Here is a 16,892-nt window from a genome sequence, read left to right as displayed (position 1 = left end):
TTAAATTTCGTTACAAAACTTTCTTATATTTAAAACTGAAACTGAAAACAGAAAATTTAAAATATCTTGTGACAACGTGGTGTTGCGTTCCATGACGTATGTATCGTGTAACTGTTTAACTACGAGTCAGTTGTAGAAGAAATAGAAGATCTTAGAAAAATCCAGCTTGGAATAATTGCAAGAGCGATAGAATACAAGATTACGACAATAATTTACCGTTACTTTTTTCTGTTTGGGCTTTCTGTGCTGTAATTTTTTTGAGTTCAGAAGAAGCCTAGAACAGCATGTAAATTATAAACAAAATCGTAAACACTTAATAAGTTGTACAGTAGACTTAATTTATTACTTTAAAGTAAAAAAGTTTTAGTGAAATTAATAGAATAATGTTGGGTGAAAATATTAGGGTCATTTTCAAATACATACAAGTACATTTAACTAATGACAACATAATTGCAAATTAAGTGAGCGATTTCGCCCATTTTCGCACTATAACATAGAAATATGAGAAGAATGTTATGTACCGCATTTGGTAAAAATCGGCAGATCCTAAGATATGGGTTTTCACCTAAAAGTGGGCGGCGCCACGACCACTGTCCAATTTTGAACGCGGTTAACATAAAGTCATTTCATACCATCTCAGAGATAAAATTTAATGTCTCTGGGTGTTTAGTGCTTGATTTATCGCGCTTTTAGTAGTTTTTAACAGTACCGTTACATGGGAGTGTCCGGGGTTGTCTCCCGATTTCACCCATTTTCACACTGCCGATAGAGGTGCTAAAAATATTTGTTCTCAGTGAATTTTGTTATTATAGCTTTAGCGGTTTAGGAGATATGCATAAAAAATAAAAATTAATTTAAAACTGCCGATGCCTCTTCCTAATGTGGTCCTGTATACCAAATAACAGCATTGTATCTTATTGTGGAGCTTAGTAATGCAATTTATTTGTTTTTGATTAATGTCGTTTTGTGTGCGTGGCAGTGGTCCGATTACGCCCATCTGCAATACCAACCGTCTTATGGTACCAAGTAACATGTGTATCAAGTTTCATAAAGATATCTCAATTTTTACTCAAGTTTCAGCTTGCACAGACGGACGGACAGGCAGTCACTCGGATTTCAACTCGTCTCTTCATCCTGACCATTTATAGGTATATAGGTATAATATATAACCCTATATCTAACTCGATTAGTTTTAGGTGATACAAACAACCGTTAGGTGAACAAAACTATTATACTCTGTAGCAACAAGTTGCGAGAGTATAAAAAACGTTAACTTTGGTTTCACCGAAGCTATAATAGCACCTTTACAAATCCATACAGTATTTGATTATAATCGATCAGTTTTAATGGCATCCAAACATCCATTATTCGATGAAATCGTGATAGGGAGATATGTACATTAAACCTTTTACAGGGTGGGGTTACACATATTTTTTCAAAATTCTAAGTCCACAGGTGCCCCTTATTACTACGACCCCTGTGTCAAATTACAGTTCTATGTCTAAATTTATTGCTTAGTTATGGCCATTTATAGGTTTTCGTTTAATGGCGTTTTGTGGGCGTGGCTGTGGACCGATTACGCCCATCTACGAACTTGTCCTTACTTTTTTGCCAAGGAACACGTGTATGAAGTTTCATAACGATATATTATAATATTGCAATTTGCATGAACCAAAGGTACGTTGATCGATATATTCTGTACGAAAAGCATTATTTCTATTTGTTACAGTTCACCTAAAAAGAGAAATAATCTCATGGAAATTAAAATAGGGATATCAAGATAATAATATGCATCAAATTTGGTGCAATGCCAGATGGGATTTCATCTAAAAGTGGGCAATGTCATTTTTTGCAACCACTCACATAAAGCCCTTTGTACCATCGTTACTATAAAATGTTATGCCTCTGACGATTTCTTTAGCAAGTTAACGGACTTTTAGTAGTTCTCGAAATAACTTTTGTACTTGTCCTCGTCGTAGTATTATCCGAATTCATACGGTGATATACATACATACGTACATTAAACTTGATAGGGGCGAGACCACACCTCACTGTGATTCCGCACCAAATTTTTATACTCTCGCAATCTGTTGCTACAGAGTAAAATAGTTTTGTACACCTAACGGTTGTTTGTATCACCTAAAACTAATCGATTTAGATATAGGGTTATATATATATAAATGATCAGGATGAAGAGACGAGTTGAAATCCGGGTGACTGTCTGTCCGTCCGTCCGTGCAAGCTCTAACTTGAGTAAGAATTGAGATATCTTTAAGAAACTTGGTAGACATGTTACCGGTACCGTGAGAAGTTGGTATTGCAGATGGGCGTAATCGGACCACTGCCACGCCCACAAAACGCCATTAATCAAAAACAAATAAATTGTCACAACTAAGCTCCGCAATAAGATACAAGACTGTTATTTGGTACAAAGGATCACATTAGGGAGGGGCATCTGCAATTAACTTTTTTTTTAAAGTGGGCATGGTCCCGCCCCTAATAGGTTGTGCATATCTCCTAAACCGGTAATGCTATAATAACAAAATTCACTGGAAGCAAACGTTTTTAGAACCTCTATTGACGGTGTGAAAATGGGTGAAATCGAGTGACAAGCCCGCCCACTCCCCATATAACGGTACTGTTAAAAAATACTAAAAGCGCGATAAACCAAGCACTAAACACGCCAGAGACATTAAATTTTATCTCAGGGATGGTATGAGATGACTTTATGTTAACCGCGTTCAAAATTGGACAGTGGGCGTGACACCGCCCACTTTTAGGTGAAAACCCATATCTTAGGATCTGCCGATTTTTACCAAATGCGGTACATAACATTCTTCTCATATTTCTATGTTATAGTGCGAAAATGGGCGAAATCGGGCTACAACCACGCCTATTTCCCATATAACACCATTTTCCATTCCATCTGATTCTTTCACTTTCCACTATGCATATCAAGCAACAACGATTATATCGGGGTAAAACTTTGCGTGAATAATATGTTTAAAGTATGCCACTTTGTGACCAAAAATTGTCTAAATCGAACCAAAACTGTTCAAGCCCCTACGTACTAAATATGTGAATAATCCACAAAGAAATCTCAAACGAGTATACCATATGACTTTGCGAGAGTATAAAATGTTCGGTTACATCCGAACTTAGCCCTTCCTTACTTGTTTTAGCTTATTTTTGACCTGGTTAGAGCGCTTTGCAGCATGTTGCGTATGAGTATAATAACATTTGACGTGTAAAATTAAAAAATATGCATAACAAAAATTTTATTTGTTCTAATAAATTACGAATCAGAAATGTTCAACTAATGAAAAGGTAAATTATTATAAATTCACTATAACATTGACATTCTTACGTTATATACATACATATATGACTATAGCTAGCTAATACTATAATATTTTAGCAAATATTATACTTTAATGCTAAATAAATAAAAAACCTGTAAGGTGCGACATATTCTCATAAGTAAAAAAAATTAAAGCTAAAACACAAAATAAATAAAAGGTAAAATATTAAGGTTTTTGAGATATATATATATGTATGTACACATACTTGTTTACTCAAAAGTAGTGGATATTAATTTGGCCATTAAAGTTTTTTATATGTATTCACCTTCTCCATTACACTTAGTCCAACATGTTAAAGGTCTTTTATTATTAAAAGCTTAAAGTCTTATGCTATTTTATTAATTAAGATTTATCAATTGGGAATTTTTTTAAATATATGCTCATATTTGCAGAAAATTTATGTTTTCTTGTATCAGCTACACCAATACCTTAGTTACATATTGTCGTTTTTACTTTTCTTCTCTCCAGTACAGTGTTAGGTAGTTTTGCTTAGATGTACTTGTATGAACATAAATCGATACAATTTCAACATATGTACTTATGTTCATAAGCAGTTGACGCTTCAAAAGATTATGCGTTCTGCAAATTAAAATCTCTTACACATGTACCTTTGAACACATGTAAGTATGTACTATGTATGTATATATATAAATATTTTCATATGAAAGTATGAAATGCCTTCCTTACATAATCAATGGGCGTGAAAATACCCATCCTCCCTAAAACTAGAATTAGTAGAAGGTTTCGAGGTTAAAAATTATCCGTTGTGCTATTGCTTGCTCTCCTACATTCTGGTAAATACACCTGCTGCTGTTGCACCTTTAAGGTTTTCCCGACCCGTTGCAACCACTGTGATAAAATATTTTTATCTGATACGTTCAAACGGAGATTTTTTGACAAGAAATAGGCGGAGCTGCGCAAAACATTTACACTCAGCTGAGCGCTCGTTGGATATCCGTCTATGCAATGTAATCGTCTTTACCGGTTTATGGACGGCAATTTAAAACGCCCACTTTTCTACTACAACAACCAAAAGCTTGAAATGTCAAACCAACACCTAGAAACAACGGGAAACCACCACCAATGCCAAAAAATAAAATATATTCTTACACCACTACCACGAAAGTAGTGACAACAATCAAAGCACGTGAGAAGCCCTTACAGTTGGACGAGAACTCGATTAGTGATTGAGCTTACTCTTAGAAAACTCTCTGTATGAAGTGCCGCTATAAGCGCTATTATAAAAAGCATACAAGGCACAGTGTGCATAATATTTGAAAACTTGATGTAAAATACACTATGCTGCGTTATTACGAATTCAATTCCATATGCGGTCTTCAGCACTCCGTAAAAAACTTCTCAGAATCGTGTATGCTTCTGCCATATCATCTATGCGGGGGATAAAACTTAGATTGGTATTTATATATGTACATATGTATGTATCTTATTCGAAGTATTTAACAGGTTTGCCGACATTACTTAACGGTAAATAACATTATTTTCACGAATTTAAAAAAAAAAAGTTCAATTATGGTCCAGTTGAAAACTGAAACCTTAGCTGTCTTCGATTCACCAAGCGTTACACCCCAGCGAATCGAACAAACTATTATATATCAGATGCTCAAACAAACGGGCAGCATTTGTAGTGCAACCCTGAATTAACATGGCTTCTGCCGCATGCGCAATAGTGTAGTAGTAATTTTTTCTTAGTGACGAAATTTTGTTTATCGCGCTAAAAACAATGCAGAAACCCTTTATTTTTGTTTTATATAAATAACTATAACTAATTTTACGTCTTAAGTTTTAAAATTATATGGAAAAAAAAAGTTTATATTTTCATTTGTCATTCACAATAGTAAAACTGATCTAAAATATGCAAAATAAAGCTGGTAGCATTGAAGAAAGCGGCTATACCACTTTAACGAGATATCCGCATACTCTCTTGTAAGAATTTCACTCGATAAATTTGTTGTTGCTATTCCGTTATCTACTCCATCTTCATTTTTTATGCACATACGTATAAGTTTCACCGCAGGACTATGTACTATGTGCAATAAATTTGTTTATTTCTAAGTGATATAAGATTAATTCGAGTTTATCATCCGGTTTGAGGTTGTTAAAAGTTTTAAAATCAATTTTGTATAAATATATAATATTATTTTAAAATTAAGAGAAACATGTTAACCATTCAGCGTTGCGCTAATAAATCTTAAATCTTGCTCTTACCATAGTAACGCTCACATGAAGATATAGCATATACATATACAATACAATGCAACAATGTAGCAGAACAGTTTAATAATTTGATATTTTCGCAACAATAAAATCGCCATAAACAGTGTAGTTGTGTTGGTTGTTAAATACTACAGACCGCAATATTTGTCCCACTGTATTGCTGCTTTTCAGGAGCCAAGACTTTCGAGCGACATTACGAGAACACTAGGTAACACAAATACTGCCCTCAGATACTCCCGTTGTATTCACATAACGGGACTCCATCATAGGGTGTTTTTGTTTTACAATTCGAATGTGGATACATGGATGCATACTCACACCCATTCAAGCATCATTCGGTAGTGTACAGTGCGCAGTTGTACTTACTTGCGCTAAATATGGGTGGTGGTTTTTATGTACGCAGTATTAGTATTAACAGTAAGCTCCAGTACTACCGGTAAATTGCAGCATCGGAATTGTTGGAGAAGCATTCCAGTATGACGCGCGTTGCCGTTCACAACGAGGTGACGCGACAAAGCACGACTTCCGACGATCCGCACACGGTGTAACGGTCTACTTTTCGCTGCCGGGAATATATACCTGTACATAAAACTTAGCTCGACCATTCCGTAACTACCGCGACGTACTCCCTTCATAATATTTAGTGATTATCAGCACATTATTGAATCTGGTTGTCGCATTGTCGGTTGGACGAATTTACTAACTCTAAGGGCGAAAAGTGCTGCTTTTGCAATAAAAAGATATGTGCATACAAAATAATAATAGATTATGCAGTAGATAACATGTTGTTATTCTAATTAGTGATTTCATTAACATAGACTGCAAGATTTTTAATAATTCTGTAAAATAGGTAAAATAATTAATATGTATTCTAAATAATATATAGTGCGAATTTGTGTATTAATAATAATTTCATTATATACTACATAACATAACATTATACATACAAACACGATTTTTGACAAACCTCATTGTATCAAATACAAAAGAAAAAAAAACAACGTGTGTTTTGGTTAATACAAAAATAATCTTCGAATAGTGTGTGTGAAGAAAAACTAACTCTAAATGAGAATGGAAGACCCAAACCTCGCCGAACAGTATGTGCAGGAATTCGTGCTCGATCACCTCGAGGACGGTTCAGCAACTGTTACAGCTATCGGAGTGAAACGTGAAGATCACAGTCCAGTGGCAGCCCCAAAACTTGCTTGGACAACTACAACAATCACTCCTGAAGAAGAGGATACAGCTAATCCACCCGCTATCAAGATGCGATCTTTTCCACAAAGCTGGCATATAGACGATCGCCGATTACAACCACTATCTCCACCACCGGAAATCTATACGCACGGACCTATGGCAGGGCAGGCCATCCTTGTGAACACATCGGTGCCTGGTGGAGTGCCATCGACACCGCCTGAAACCCCACCTGTTATTAGCTCCCCTAATGGAAGTACTTGTGCCCAAACGTATGCAACAATTACAAGTGCTCCGTATCCAACACATCGTCCCCCCACCGTCAACGCTGGTCTTACTCAAGAAATGATGTGGCTACCTAATTCCATGCGTTCAGATCCTCAGCCATTGGACTTACGTCCGCTCGCTTGTCCCACTCATGAGGAAGAGTGGGAGCGACAACGTGAATACATGCATGCCTCAGCAGCTGTTGCCGCCGCCAATCATCATCACGGACACTTGGTGGCACAATCCCAACACCACTCCCATCATCATCATTTTCAATCACTAGAGCACTTAGCACCCATCAATATGCATACGTCTTACCATAGTGGAATACCCAACGGCACTACAAGTCTTGGCAGTGGTGGCAATGGCAGTCAGGCGCCATCTAACGCACCAATTACCACTTCAGTGGTTCACCTCAATCGACCAATGTCAGTTTGCTCAACTCGATCATCCACAAATTCACCGCGCACCTGCTCCAGACAATATAGTACTTCCAGTAATTTAGGTCTTGATGACTGTATCAGTGATGATTTGCTAACGACTTTGAGCGTACGTGAATTAAATAAACGCTTGCATGGATGCCCCCGTGAAGAAGTGGTGCGGCTCAAGGCTAAACGTCGGACGCTGAAAAATCGTGGCTACGCGCAAAGCTGTCGCTCAAAACGACTACAACAACGACATGAGTTAGAGAAAACCAATCGTCAGTTACATCAAGATCTGCATCGTTTGAAATTAGAATTTTCGCGTGTATGTCAAGAACGCGATCATTTAAAACAACGTCTGCAAATACGAACGAGCGGAAGTAGTGGTGGTGTAATTGCTGCTCTAACGAATGCTACCGATGGCAGTACACCAGGTGTGATCACCGTGGGTCAACCGAATTGTAACGCAGATGGTCAAAATTCGCCGGAGTTCTATCTCTGACGCCAACTAGCTATTAGTGGACAACATGCGGCAGCTGCCACTGCAGCGGCCGCAGCATCCAGCCACCATCCGCCACATACGCAACCTTTACATCCGCACTCACATCAATGGTCATCACGCTACCATCAGCATGTGCACCAACCACCAGCAAGCACTGTAGAAATCTGAATGCGATGTCTAGAATATTACTAATATCTAATAATTAGTCCACACCGTATTTAATGTAAAGCATTAAAATAGTAAATATTACTTAAAACTATTCTGTGACTTTAATCGACAAAAAAATCAATGTTTGTAAGTAAAATGAACACAAATGGTTATTTGATAGGTCGCTCCGACTGCACCTAATAACAAATATGCATATCCCAAAAACCATTTTCAAATATACTAAACTTAATATTTTTTAATCGGATCAGTTCCTTAGTTCGAAGTGCAAACAATATCTTCTGGCTTAAGTTAAGCAGAAAGTGGTCGTAAAATTATGACTTTTGTTTTTCACGCCATTAAGATTATTATATTAAGAGCTCTTAGATAAATTCATTCATAAACGTTTGACAATAAAATAATAAGTGTTGTGTTAAATTCGTAGTTATGGTATTCCATATGTACGTAAATATGTACGCATAGGATAATTGGTAAATCACTAGGAGTGAATAATAATATATAGTAAACAATTATGCATGTGCTCCAGCTTATTTTTAAAGCTCTGCACCATATTTGGCAATTATCAAATTAATGTATCTATATATTAATTGAGTTTAAGACTTTAAAATGGCTATTGAAAATTATGTTTCAATATGAGTAAGCATGTACATACATATATATATATATTGTGATCATTTATTTTGCTATTTTATTTTTTTTATATGTGCTTAAAAAAACACTTTGTGTAAAGTATAATAACGAATAAAAATAAGTGGTGTTAATTTAAAAATTGGAATTTTTTAATTTTAAAACTCTCTGAGCAATACTAAACATGAAATTAAAAATTGATGAAATTAATAATTGAAAGGATTGGTTTACAGTGATAATCCCTCTCCTCTACCTCTCCTTCTGAACAATATATTTTAATATACTTGTAACGTGGTGAAACTCGATCCAACACAAAAATATGTAGTTGATGCTAACTAACAGGTAGAGAAGTCCAAGCGAGATATATATTGTTTCATTTTTATTTTACATTATAATTTATCTTATACTTAAAAATACATCTTGAAGACGTGAAACTTCGTCTGTGAATTATTCCATTATTTAATTAATTTTGAAAAATTCTTTCATATAACGTCAATCATTTTGAAACGAAATTTCAAAACAAACAAATGAAACGGAATTGCAATTTAAAATTAACTCAGAATTCAAATTGTAGGAAAATTTTTTATATATTGACCTTAAATTAAATAATTAAATGGAGAGACAAACGTTGTTCTCAAACTGAATAAGTTTTTTATAAATGCTATCCTACCTTATTACGATGTTAAAAACTAACTCTTTAAATACACTTGGTGAAAAATCTTTATAATTACCTCTAGGTATCGCCTATTCCCATTGGGCTTAATTTTTGGAAATTGGGATTCCAAAACGTCACTATTGCCATTGCAAAACAAAAGGTCTACAAGTTAAATTTTAATATTATATATAATTTGTAATTATAGATGTATTACTTTGAGATAAATTTTGTATTAGTATAACTGTTTGATTTCATTATAGTAATTTAAACTAAAATGTTTCAAATAGAGAACTATTTGCAAAGAGTACAAGTATATTTTTTTTCAAAATCGTATTATACATATGATAACATTAAGTCTTACAAATATTTACATGTATAATTATTGTTACATTGTTTTTTGAATCAAACACGCGCTTGGTTGATAAGTTAAACATTTGTATGTGTACAGCCATGAATACAAATAAATAGGTATATAGATTATTTTATGTACATGAGTAAACATTTTGCATGTAAAGTCAAATGATTGTTTTTTCGCAGATAAAAAAGATTGTACGTTCTGCCTTATTTAATTATACAGCAGTGCATTTACTTATTTATTTTTGCATATGTATAACTGAGATGAATTTTTTTTGTGAAATTTTATATATATTTATTATATTATATTATATTATATATTTATATGTTTTATATATGTTTATTACAATACATCAGGGGTTTCTTGTTATAAATTCGTAATTTTAAATTGTATGCGAGTATTTTTTAAGGAAGAACACTGTTACCCCAATTACTATCACTTCCATTTTCCTGCATCGCAACTTTCGAAATAGCTTAATCTGATGTTCTATATCGATCATAAAATGCTCTGGAGAGTTTAAATCCCTTTAGTGGAATACTTTTAGTAGGGTTCTTATAGCAAGATGTACTGTTCCACCAAATGTCTGGTTATTTACAAACTTAAAACCGATCGCAGAGCCTTCATATACCTAAGTTCTCTATTAAATACAGGAAGTAACAAGTTTGTCTACTCGGACTACTATTGTAGTATTGCAAGAATAGTTATTTAACTTATTAGATTGCTTAAGTTTTGATTTTAAATCTTGAGTTTGAAAATATTGATACTTCTCCTACGTTCTGTTTTATACTTGTAATGTTGGGCCGGCTTCCAAGTGATTAAGCCAATTTACTGCCCGGCTTATTTGTTTTACATAAGAGATGAGATTTGATTCATTTACTATATTACTTTGATATTTTGCCATTTTTTAATTATTTTCTACCGGAAATTGTTCACCCTCTTCATCTTTGCAAACGACACGAATGTTTCAAAGAATTTAGGAAAATTTTTCTTAATGCTGTTACAGCGGTAAACAAATAGCACTAGATCGAAAGCTACCTTTAGACGTGTAATGATTTCGGAAAGCGTAATATGGATTCTGTCTGCTAGTTTAACGGTTGTTCCTTAATGGACTTTAAGCTGTCGTATTAATTAATTTATTGCCAATTATGGCTATAGCGAGATGTTTTAGGATTATACATAGGATATTTATATCACCTATATGAAAATTACATATTTTACTACTGAGTTTTTGAGTTTTATCATCTAGTGTTTGTTGAAATAGAGAGAGTACGTTTTATGTCTAAACATGAGACCACTGATTATAGACCTAAAATACAGTGCATGTAAACAAACTCATAATTTCTTAGTTTCCATGCATTCTAGTTTATTTACCACCCAGTGTGTGGCTAACAACATAAATAAAACTTATATTCTCAGAATGACAAAAAATCGTCGACTCAAAAATACGTTGTTAATATAATAATATGTTTCTACCCTGATTTAGAAAATAGAGTACAAACACTCATTAATAAAAGTCTGTATTATTCTGACTAAGTAACTATTGGCACATCGAAATAGAATGGTATTAATATGTCGTTACTATTTTCGAATTTAAAGTTTTTCAAGGAATTTAACCGTACTACCCTTAAAGCTCTTATATGCATTTCATAGTTTTTGAAACCACTCTTTTTTCTTGTATTAGCTCTTAAGTTAAATTCATTATCATATACATTTCGAATGCGAAAGACGTTAAGGTGCAAGAATCGTTTTTCTTATTTCAATAATAAAGCATTATAGACGGTTCAGATCTTTGTTAATGGCTTATGAAACGTGTTTGGTCCAGCTTAACATTGTTGTAATGGTTATATTCATACATAAAATTTCAACTTCTTATGCGCTTGCAAAATGATGCTACAGAGTATGATAGTTTTGTTCACCTATTTTGTTCATGTATCAGTCAAAACTAATCGCGTTGGATATAGGGTTATATACTTGTATATATAAATGATCAGGATGAAGAGACGAGTTGAAATCCGGGTGACTGTCTGTCCGTCCGTCCGTCCGCATGTGCATGCTGTAACTTGAGTAAAAATTTAGATATCGTAATGAAACTTAGTACACATGTTTCTTGGCACCGGTATTGTAGATGGGCGTAATCGGATCACTGCCACGCCCACAAAACCCCAGTAATCGAAAACCAATAGGTTGCCATAACTAAGCTCCACAATAAGATACAAGACTGTTATTTGGTATAACAAATCGCTAATACTTTAACGAAATTCACTCAGCGCAAATCTTTTTAGTGCCCTACCGACAGGGTGAAAATGGGTGAATTCGGGTGAACTCCCGCCCACTCTCCATAACGGTTTTGATAAAAACTACTAAAAGTGCGATAACTTATTTCATAAACAAGTCATAGACTTTAAATTTTACACATATGATAATACAATGAAGCTTTAAAGGAGCCAATGCAAACATTAGACAATGGGCGTGACACCGGCCACCTTTTGACCGATTTTAACAAAGCTTGGTAGGCAACATTACACAACTTAAATTTTAATGCCATCTGATTTTTTTGACATACAAATCAAGCATTAATAAATATTGACATATAACTGTACAAAAGTTGACATATAACTGTACAAAAAGAGTGCATATGTCATCTGAAGTCTAAAAATTGTCAAAATCGAGAAATAAGTGTCGATGGTTGACTTTTTACCGAAATTATCATTCAATGTTTGAGATATATAATTGGAATTTGGAGAGAATCTTTTTTTGATAATACAGTACTTCTCTTAGCCCCACATACCTAATAGAAAGATTGGCTATAAAGGGTGATTCATTTGGGGGTTCCCTACTTTTTTAAAGAAAAAAACGCAGAAAACTCAAATTTATTGGGGAATGTTTATTATCATTGGAAAGAACATTCTTTGGCATTTATTTTTTTAGAATTATCTCTTTCAAATGTTGTCTGCGTCTACGTCTCAGAAGGTCTATCCATTGAGTCCAATTTTCAACGATTCATTCGAGCATTTCGACTGGTAAGGCAAGGCCTCAATCAAAGTGGGATTATTCGCAAAGATTTACACTTAACATATACACAGGAAAAAGTCTAACGGTGTGATATGACACGATCTTGGTGGCCAATCTCTCTCAATAAATCCTTTGATTGATGTGATGTGTCTGAAGTGTCGCCATCTTGTTCAAACCACATGTCACTGAAATCACGAGGTTGAATTTCAGGCATCAGTAGTCGGTTATCATGACGCGATAACGGTCGCCATTGACGGTTACGGCCGGCATAATTTTTAAAGAAATATGGACCGATGATTCCACCGACCCACAACCCACACCAAACCTTGCTTTTTTCTGGGTGAAATGGCAGCTCTTGAATCTCTTCAGGTTGTTCTTCGTCCCAACTACGACAATTTTGCTTGTTTACATACAAATTGAGCCAGAAATTGGCCCCATCGCTGACCCAAATTTGGCTCGAAAACGTCGGATCTTCTTTGAACTTTTCAGGAGCCCATAGAGCAAAGCGATGTCATTTGGGAAGGTCGAGCAACTTCAGTTCTTGCACAAGGTATATTTTGTATGATTTCAATTTAAGATATCGATGCAAAATGCGTCAAATCGTTCCATACGTCAGTCCGAGTTGCTGGGAACGGCGCCGAATCGACTCTCCTCGGTCTTCGTGTACACTCTCAGCTACAGCCGCTATATTTTCTTCTCTGCGTGCTGGACGTGGCCTATTCGGTCGAATATTATCCAATAATAAATGCTGGGTCTCAAGATGGGTGACAGTGTTGGGAATAGTACGCTTAGTAGGCCGATTATGTTGGCCATAAATTGAGCGAAGCGCTCGAATTCGTGAATTATTGTAATAAAGTTGAACATTTTGTAAACTTTGTTCAGATGTAAGTTTTTCCGTGATAAAATGCCAAACAAAACTGAATAAAAATAACATGACAGCTTGACACGACTAATGCGTGATCTGTCAAGGAAAGGCTATTAAAAAAGTACCGCTACTTAGAACACCCGTTACAATACTCTAACGCCGAAACAATGTGAATTTTTCATATACTACATACGTACATAAAATGATTTTGTTTTGTTTTTTCAAACCTTATGCCGAAATCGGTCAGTGTGTGAGTTATTTATTTATAAAATTTATTGAAATTATGTTCTCGAGTATACATTAACAATTTCAAAGGTTAATGCAACAAGCTTTCTCTGACCCCAATATTCCCTGTAGAGTGATTTCTTTTCAACTGACTTAAACCATTTAGGTGAGTCAAAATGTTTTATATTTATTAATTGGACAAGTTTTCTTAAAAATTATAAAATTATATTAATGATTTAGCGCTGAGTTTGTCAGAATTTGGTGGAAACCTTGGTATAAACCTCATATTACTAATATAATGAATTTCCATCCTCTGATTTACGTTTTCCACATTATCTCAATATATTAAATTTAGCCTCTTGGTTGAGTTTATATTACATATATCCTATTTGAAGACAATTTTCGCTGACGGAAAGTAAAATACAGTTACAAAACTAAGTGAGACTATGACCTATAACATAACTTATTAAAAATACCAAATTTTATTGAAATCCATTTAAGATTTATTCGAATAATTAATGCTGACTTCTTTCTCAAGATTTTTTTTTTAATTAAAATTTTGCCACATCTGAAGGTATTTCCCCTGTTTTCAGCCTTGCAAGTTGCAGGAGTATTAAATATTCGCTTACACCCGAACTTTTTTTTCCTTTAAATTATCCTACTTTTCATGTCAAGCCAAGATGTATAACACACGGGATCTTGTCAACTTACTTCCCAATCATTTATTATTCGAAAAGTTCGTGAACGTAAACGATCTGTGTTTCACATAGTATATATTTTGATTGCTGCCGAAAATTTTAATTTTAAATAACTATATCATCCTTTAATTATTTTAGTAATTCAATACCTTTGAATATTTGTTAATAACTGGTCCATGTACAACTGATGCTTGATTTTATAATGCCTCAACCACAAATTCCTAAAAGTATTAATATAATAGTATGTATCATATGTGGAAATGTATTGATTACATTTTCAAGGTTGTAGTAAGTTAATTGTGTCAGATATTTATTTTATACATTGTATGTGTCTAGGTATGATAGTTTTTTAACCTACAACATTAAAAAGAATTGTAAATATTATATTTAAGAGCGTTTGAGATGATGTTAAATTTACTTAATAAAGAAAGTAATTAAACGTTTGCAGAGTTATCAGTATAAGAACAGAAAAAACTAATTTATTTTAATTAATTCAGGTATAAATTATATATACTTTTGTAAATACTTTATAGTCGAATTTTAAAATGTCATTATATAAAATACAGGTTACTGATTATTTATCCATAAATACTAGACATATCTCTTAAAGCAATGCCCTTAGATACCACATTTCATAATCATGAATGAGGAATTGTTTTTAGTAAAAAAATATGTTAAGTTTTGATGACACAAAGCGTTAGATATTTATATAAGTGGCGTCCAAACTTCAGTATATGGAGTTGAAGCAGAGCATTGGAATTTTAGAACGTTTCAAAACCAAAATTAACAATGATATTTCACGAAAATTGTTGTAGCAAAATGAGTGCAGAGAAGTAGTAAGCCTCTTCAACAGCTAGAAAGTTCGTGGTGACACTCTGGTGACAAATGCTGATAATTATCGAGCGAAATGCATGTGCGGTCAAGGTGATCACGGCCTGGTGAAATCGAGCATCGAGTCTTAAACTCATATTATGAGTTGGGTAGCACTGCCATTGTATAAAGACAAAGATTCAGGGGAAGACACTTTTCCTTTTGATGCTTTATCCGTTTTATTTTTTGCATTATAATTTAAGTCCACACCCAATCAAGTCCACAAATCACACTTGCCACATTTTCAATGATATATTTAATAATTAGATACAAAATTTCAGACAAACGACAACGGATTGAATTTGTTATGGACAAAATATTACTATAGATTTGTTAAGTCTCCCAAAGCTATATTCATTCATCGTATCATTTATTTAAATTAGTAGTTTGTTAAGTGTGTATTTTGTGAAATACAATACGACTGCAATCTTACCATCTCACTCAAACTTCAAACGAATAAAAAAACAAACAAAAAATATGTTAACTTTATATGAATATCTTTATATTTATTGAAGATATCTTGTCAAATTAAAAAGTTTTCCATACAAGCACTGGATTCCGATCGTTCAGTTTGTAAAGCAGCAATATGCTGTAGTGATCTTATCTGAATAATTTCTTCGGAAATTACACCATCGCCTTAGACTATAATCCACGCCAAAGTTATTGAAGATATCTCGTCAAATGAAAAAGCTTTCCATAGAAGCATTTGATTCCGTTCATTCAGTTTGTATGACAGCTATATGTTATAGTGGTCCGGTATCGGTAATTCGGACAAATGATCAGCTTCTTGGGGAGAAAAAGATGTGTGCATAATTTCAGATCTATTGTATATCTCATATATACTGAGGGACTACAAGTAGTTCGCGTATATACACACAGACATGGCTATCCACTCAGTTCGTCAGGTTGATCATTTATATAATGGCAATGAAGATTGCATTATCCAAGGGAAAAGTTTACCCATTCAAATTGTGATGGAGTTTTAAATATTAATAATTTTTGTGAATAATGCAATCCATATTAATATTATAAATGTGAATGTAAATTTGTTTTTTACGCTTTCACGTACTTAAACGAATATCATGAAAGTGTGTACATATATGTATTACTTTTGGTATTAGAAAGTACAAAGGATATTTATTATTAAAAAAATATATATTTCTAACGAATTGTGCAAAATTATTTCGGCAGATCATACCTGATGGTAAGCATAAATCAAACAAAATTGGCTATTTCTGGTTACCACCGGCACCATGAAGATGATAAAGTATGCGTACATGCTATGTATTTAGTTATTTGTTTTTATTAATAGTCTTTGATTTATGTTATGAAAGGGACTCAATGTGAGCGTAGCCCCAGGAAAAGCTGTTATTTAATAAAAAAATAAATAAAAATTAAGAGAAATGAGATATGGTTAGTAATTGTAGATTTCTTTTGT

At 33.9% G+C, this 16,892-nt stretch overlaps 1 protein-coding gene across 1 annotated transcript; it reads left to right on the top strand.

The window, feature by feature from the left end:
- Nucleotides 1-5,936: 5,936 nt before the first annotated feature.
- Nucleotides 5,937-15,943, top strand: tj (traffic jam). Its single transcript, XM_036364853.2, is given in 1 exon segment — nt 5,937-15,943. A coding segment is annotated over 1 exon segment (1,488 nt). The 5' UTR covers nt 5,937-6,662; the 3' UTR covers nt 8,151-15,943.
- The last annotated feature ends 949 nt before the right edge of the window (nt 15,944-16,892 follow it).

The sequence above is a fragment of the Bactrocera oleae genome, chromosome 3, assembly GCF_042242935.1.
Source record: "Bactrocera oleae isolate idBacOlea1 chromosome 3, idBacOlea1, whole genome shotgun sequence".
NCBI classification, from domain to species: domain Eukaryota; kingdom Metazoa; phylum Arthropoda; class Insecta; order Diptera; family Tephritidae; genus Bactrocera; species Bactrocera oleae.
Note: the sequence above shows the minus strand (reverse complement) of the source record. Positions and strands in the feature narration are given on the sequence as shown.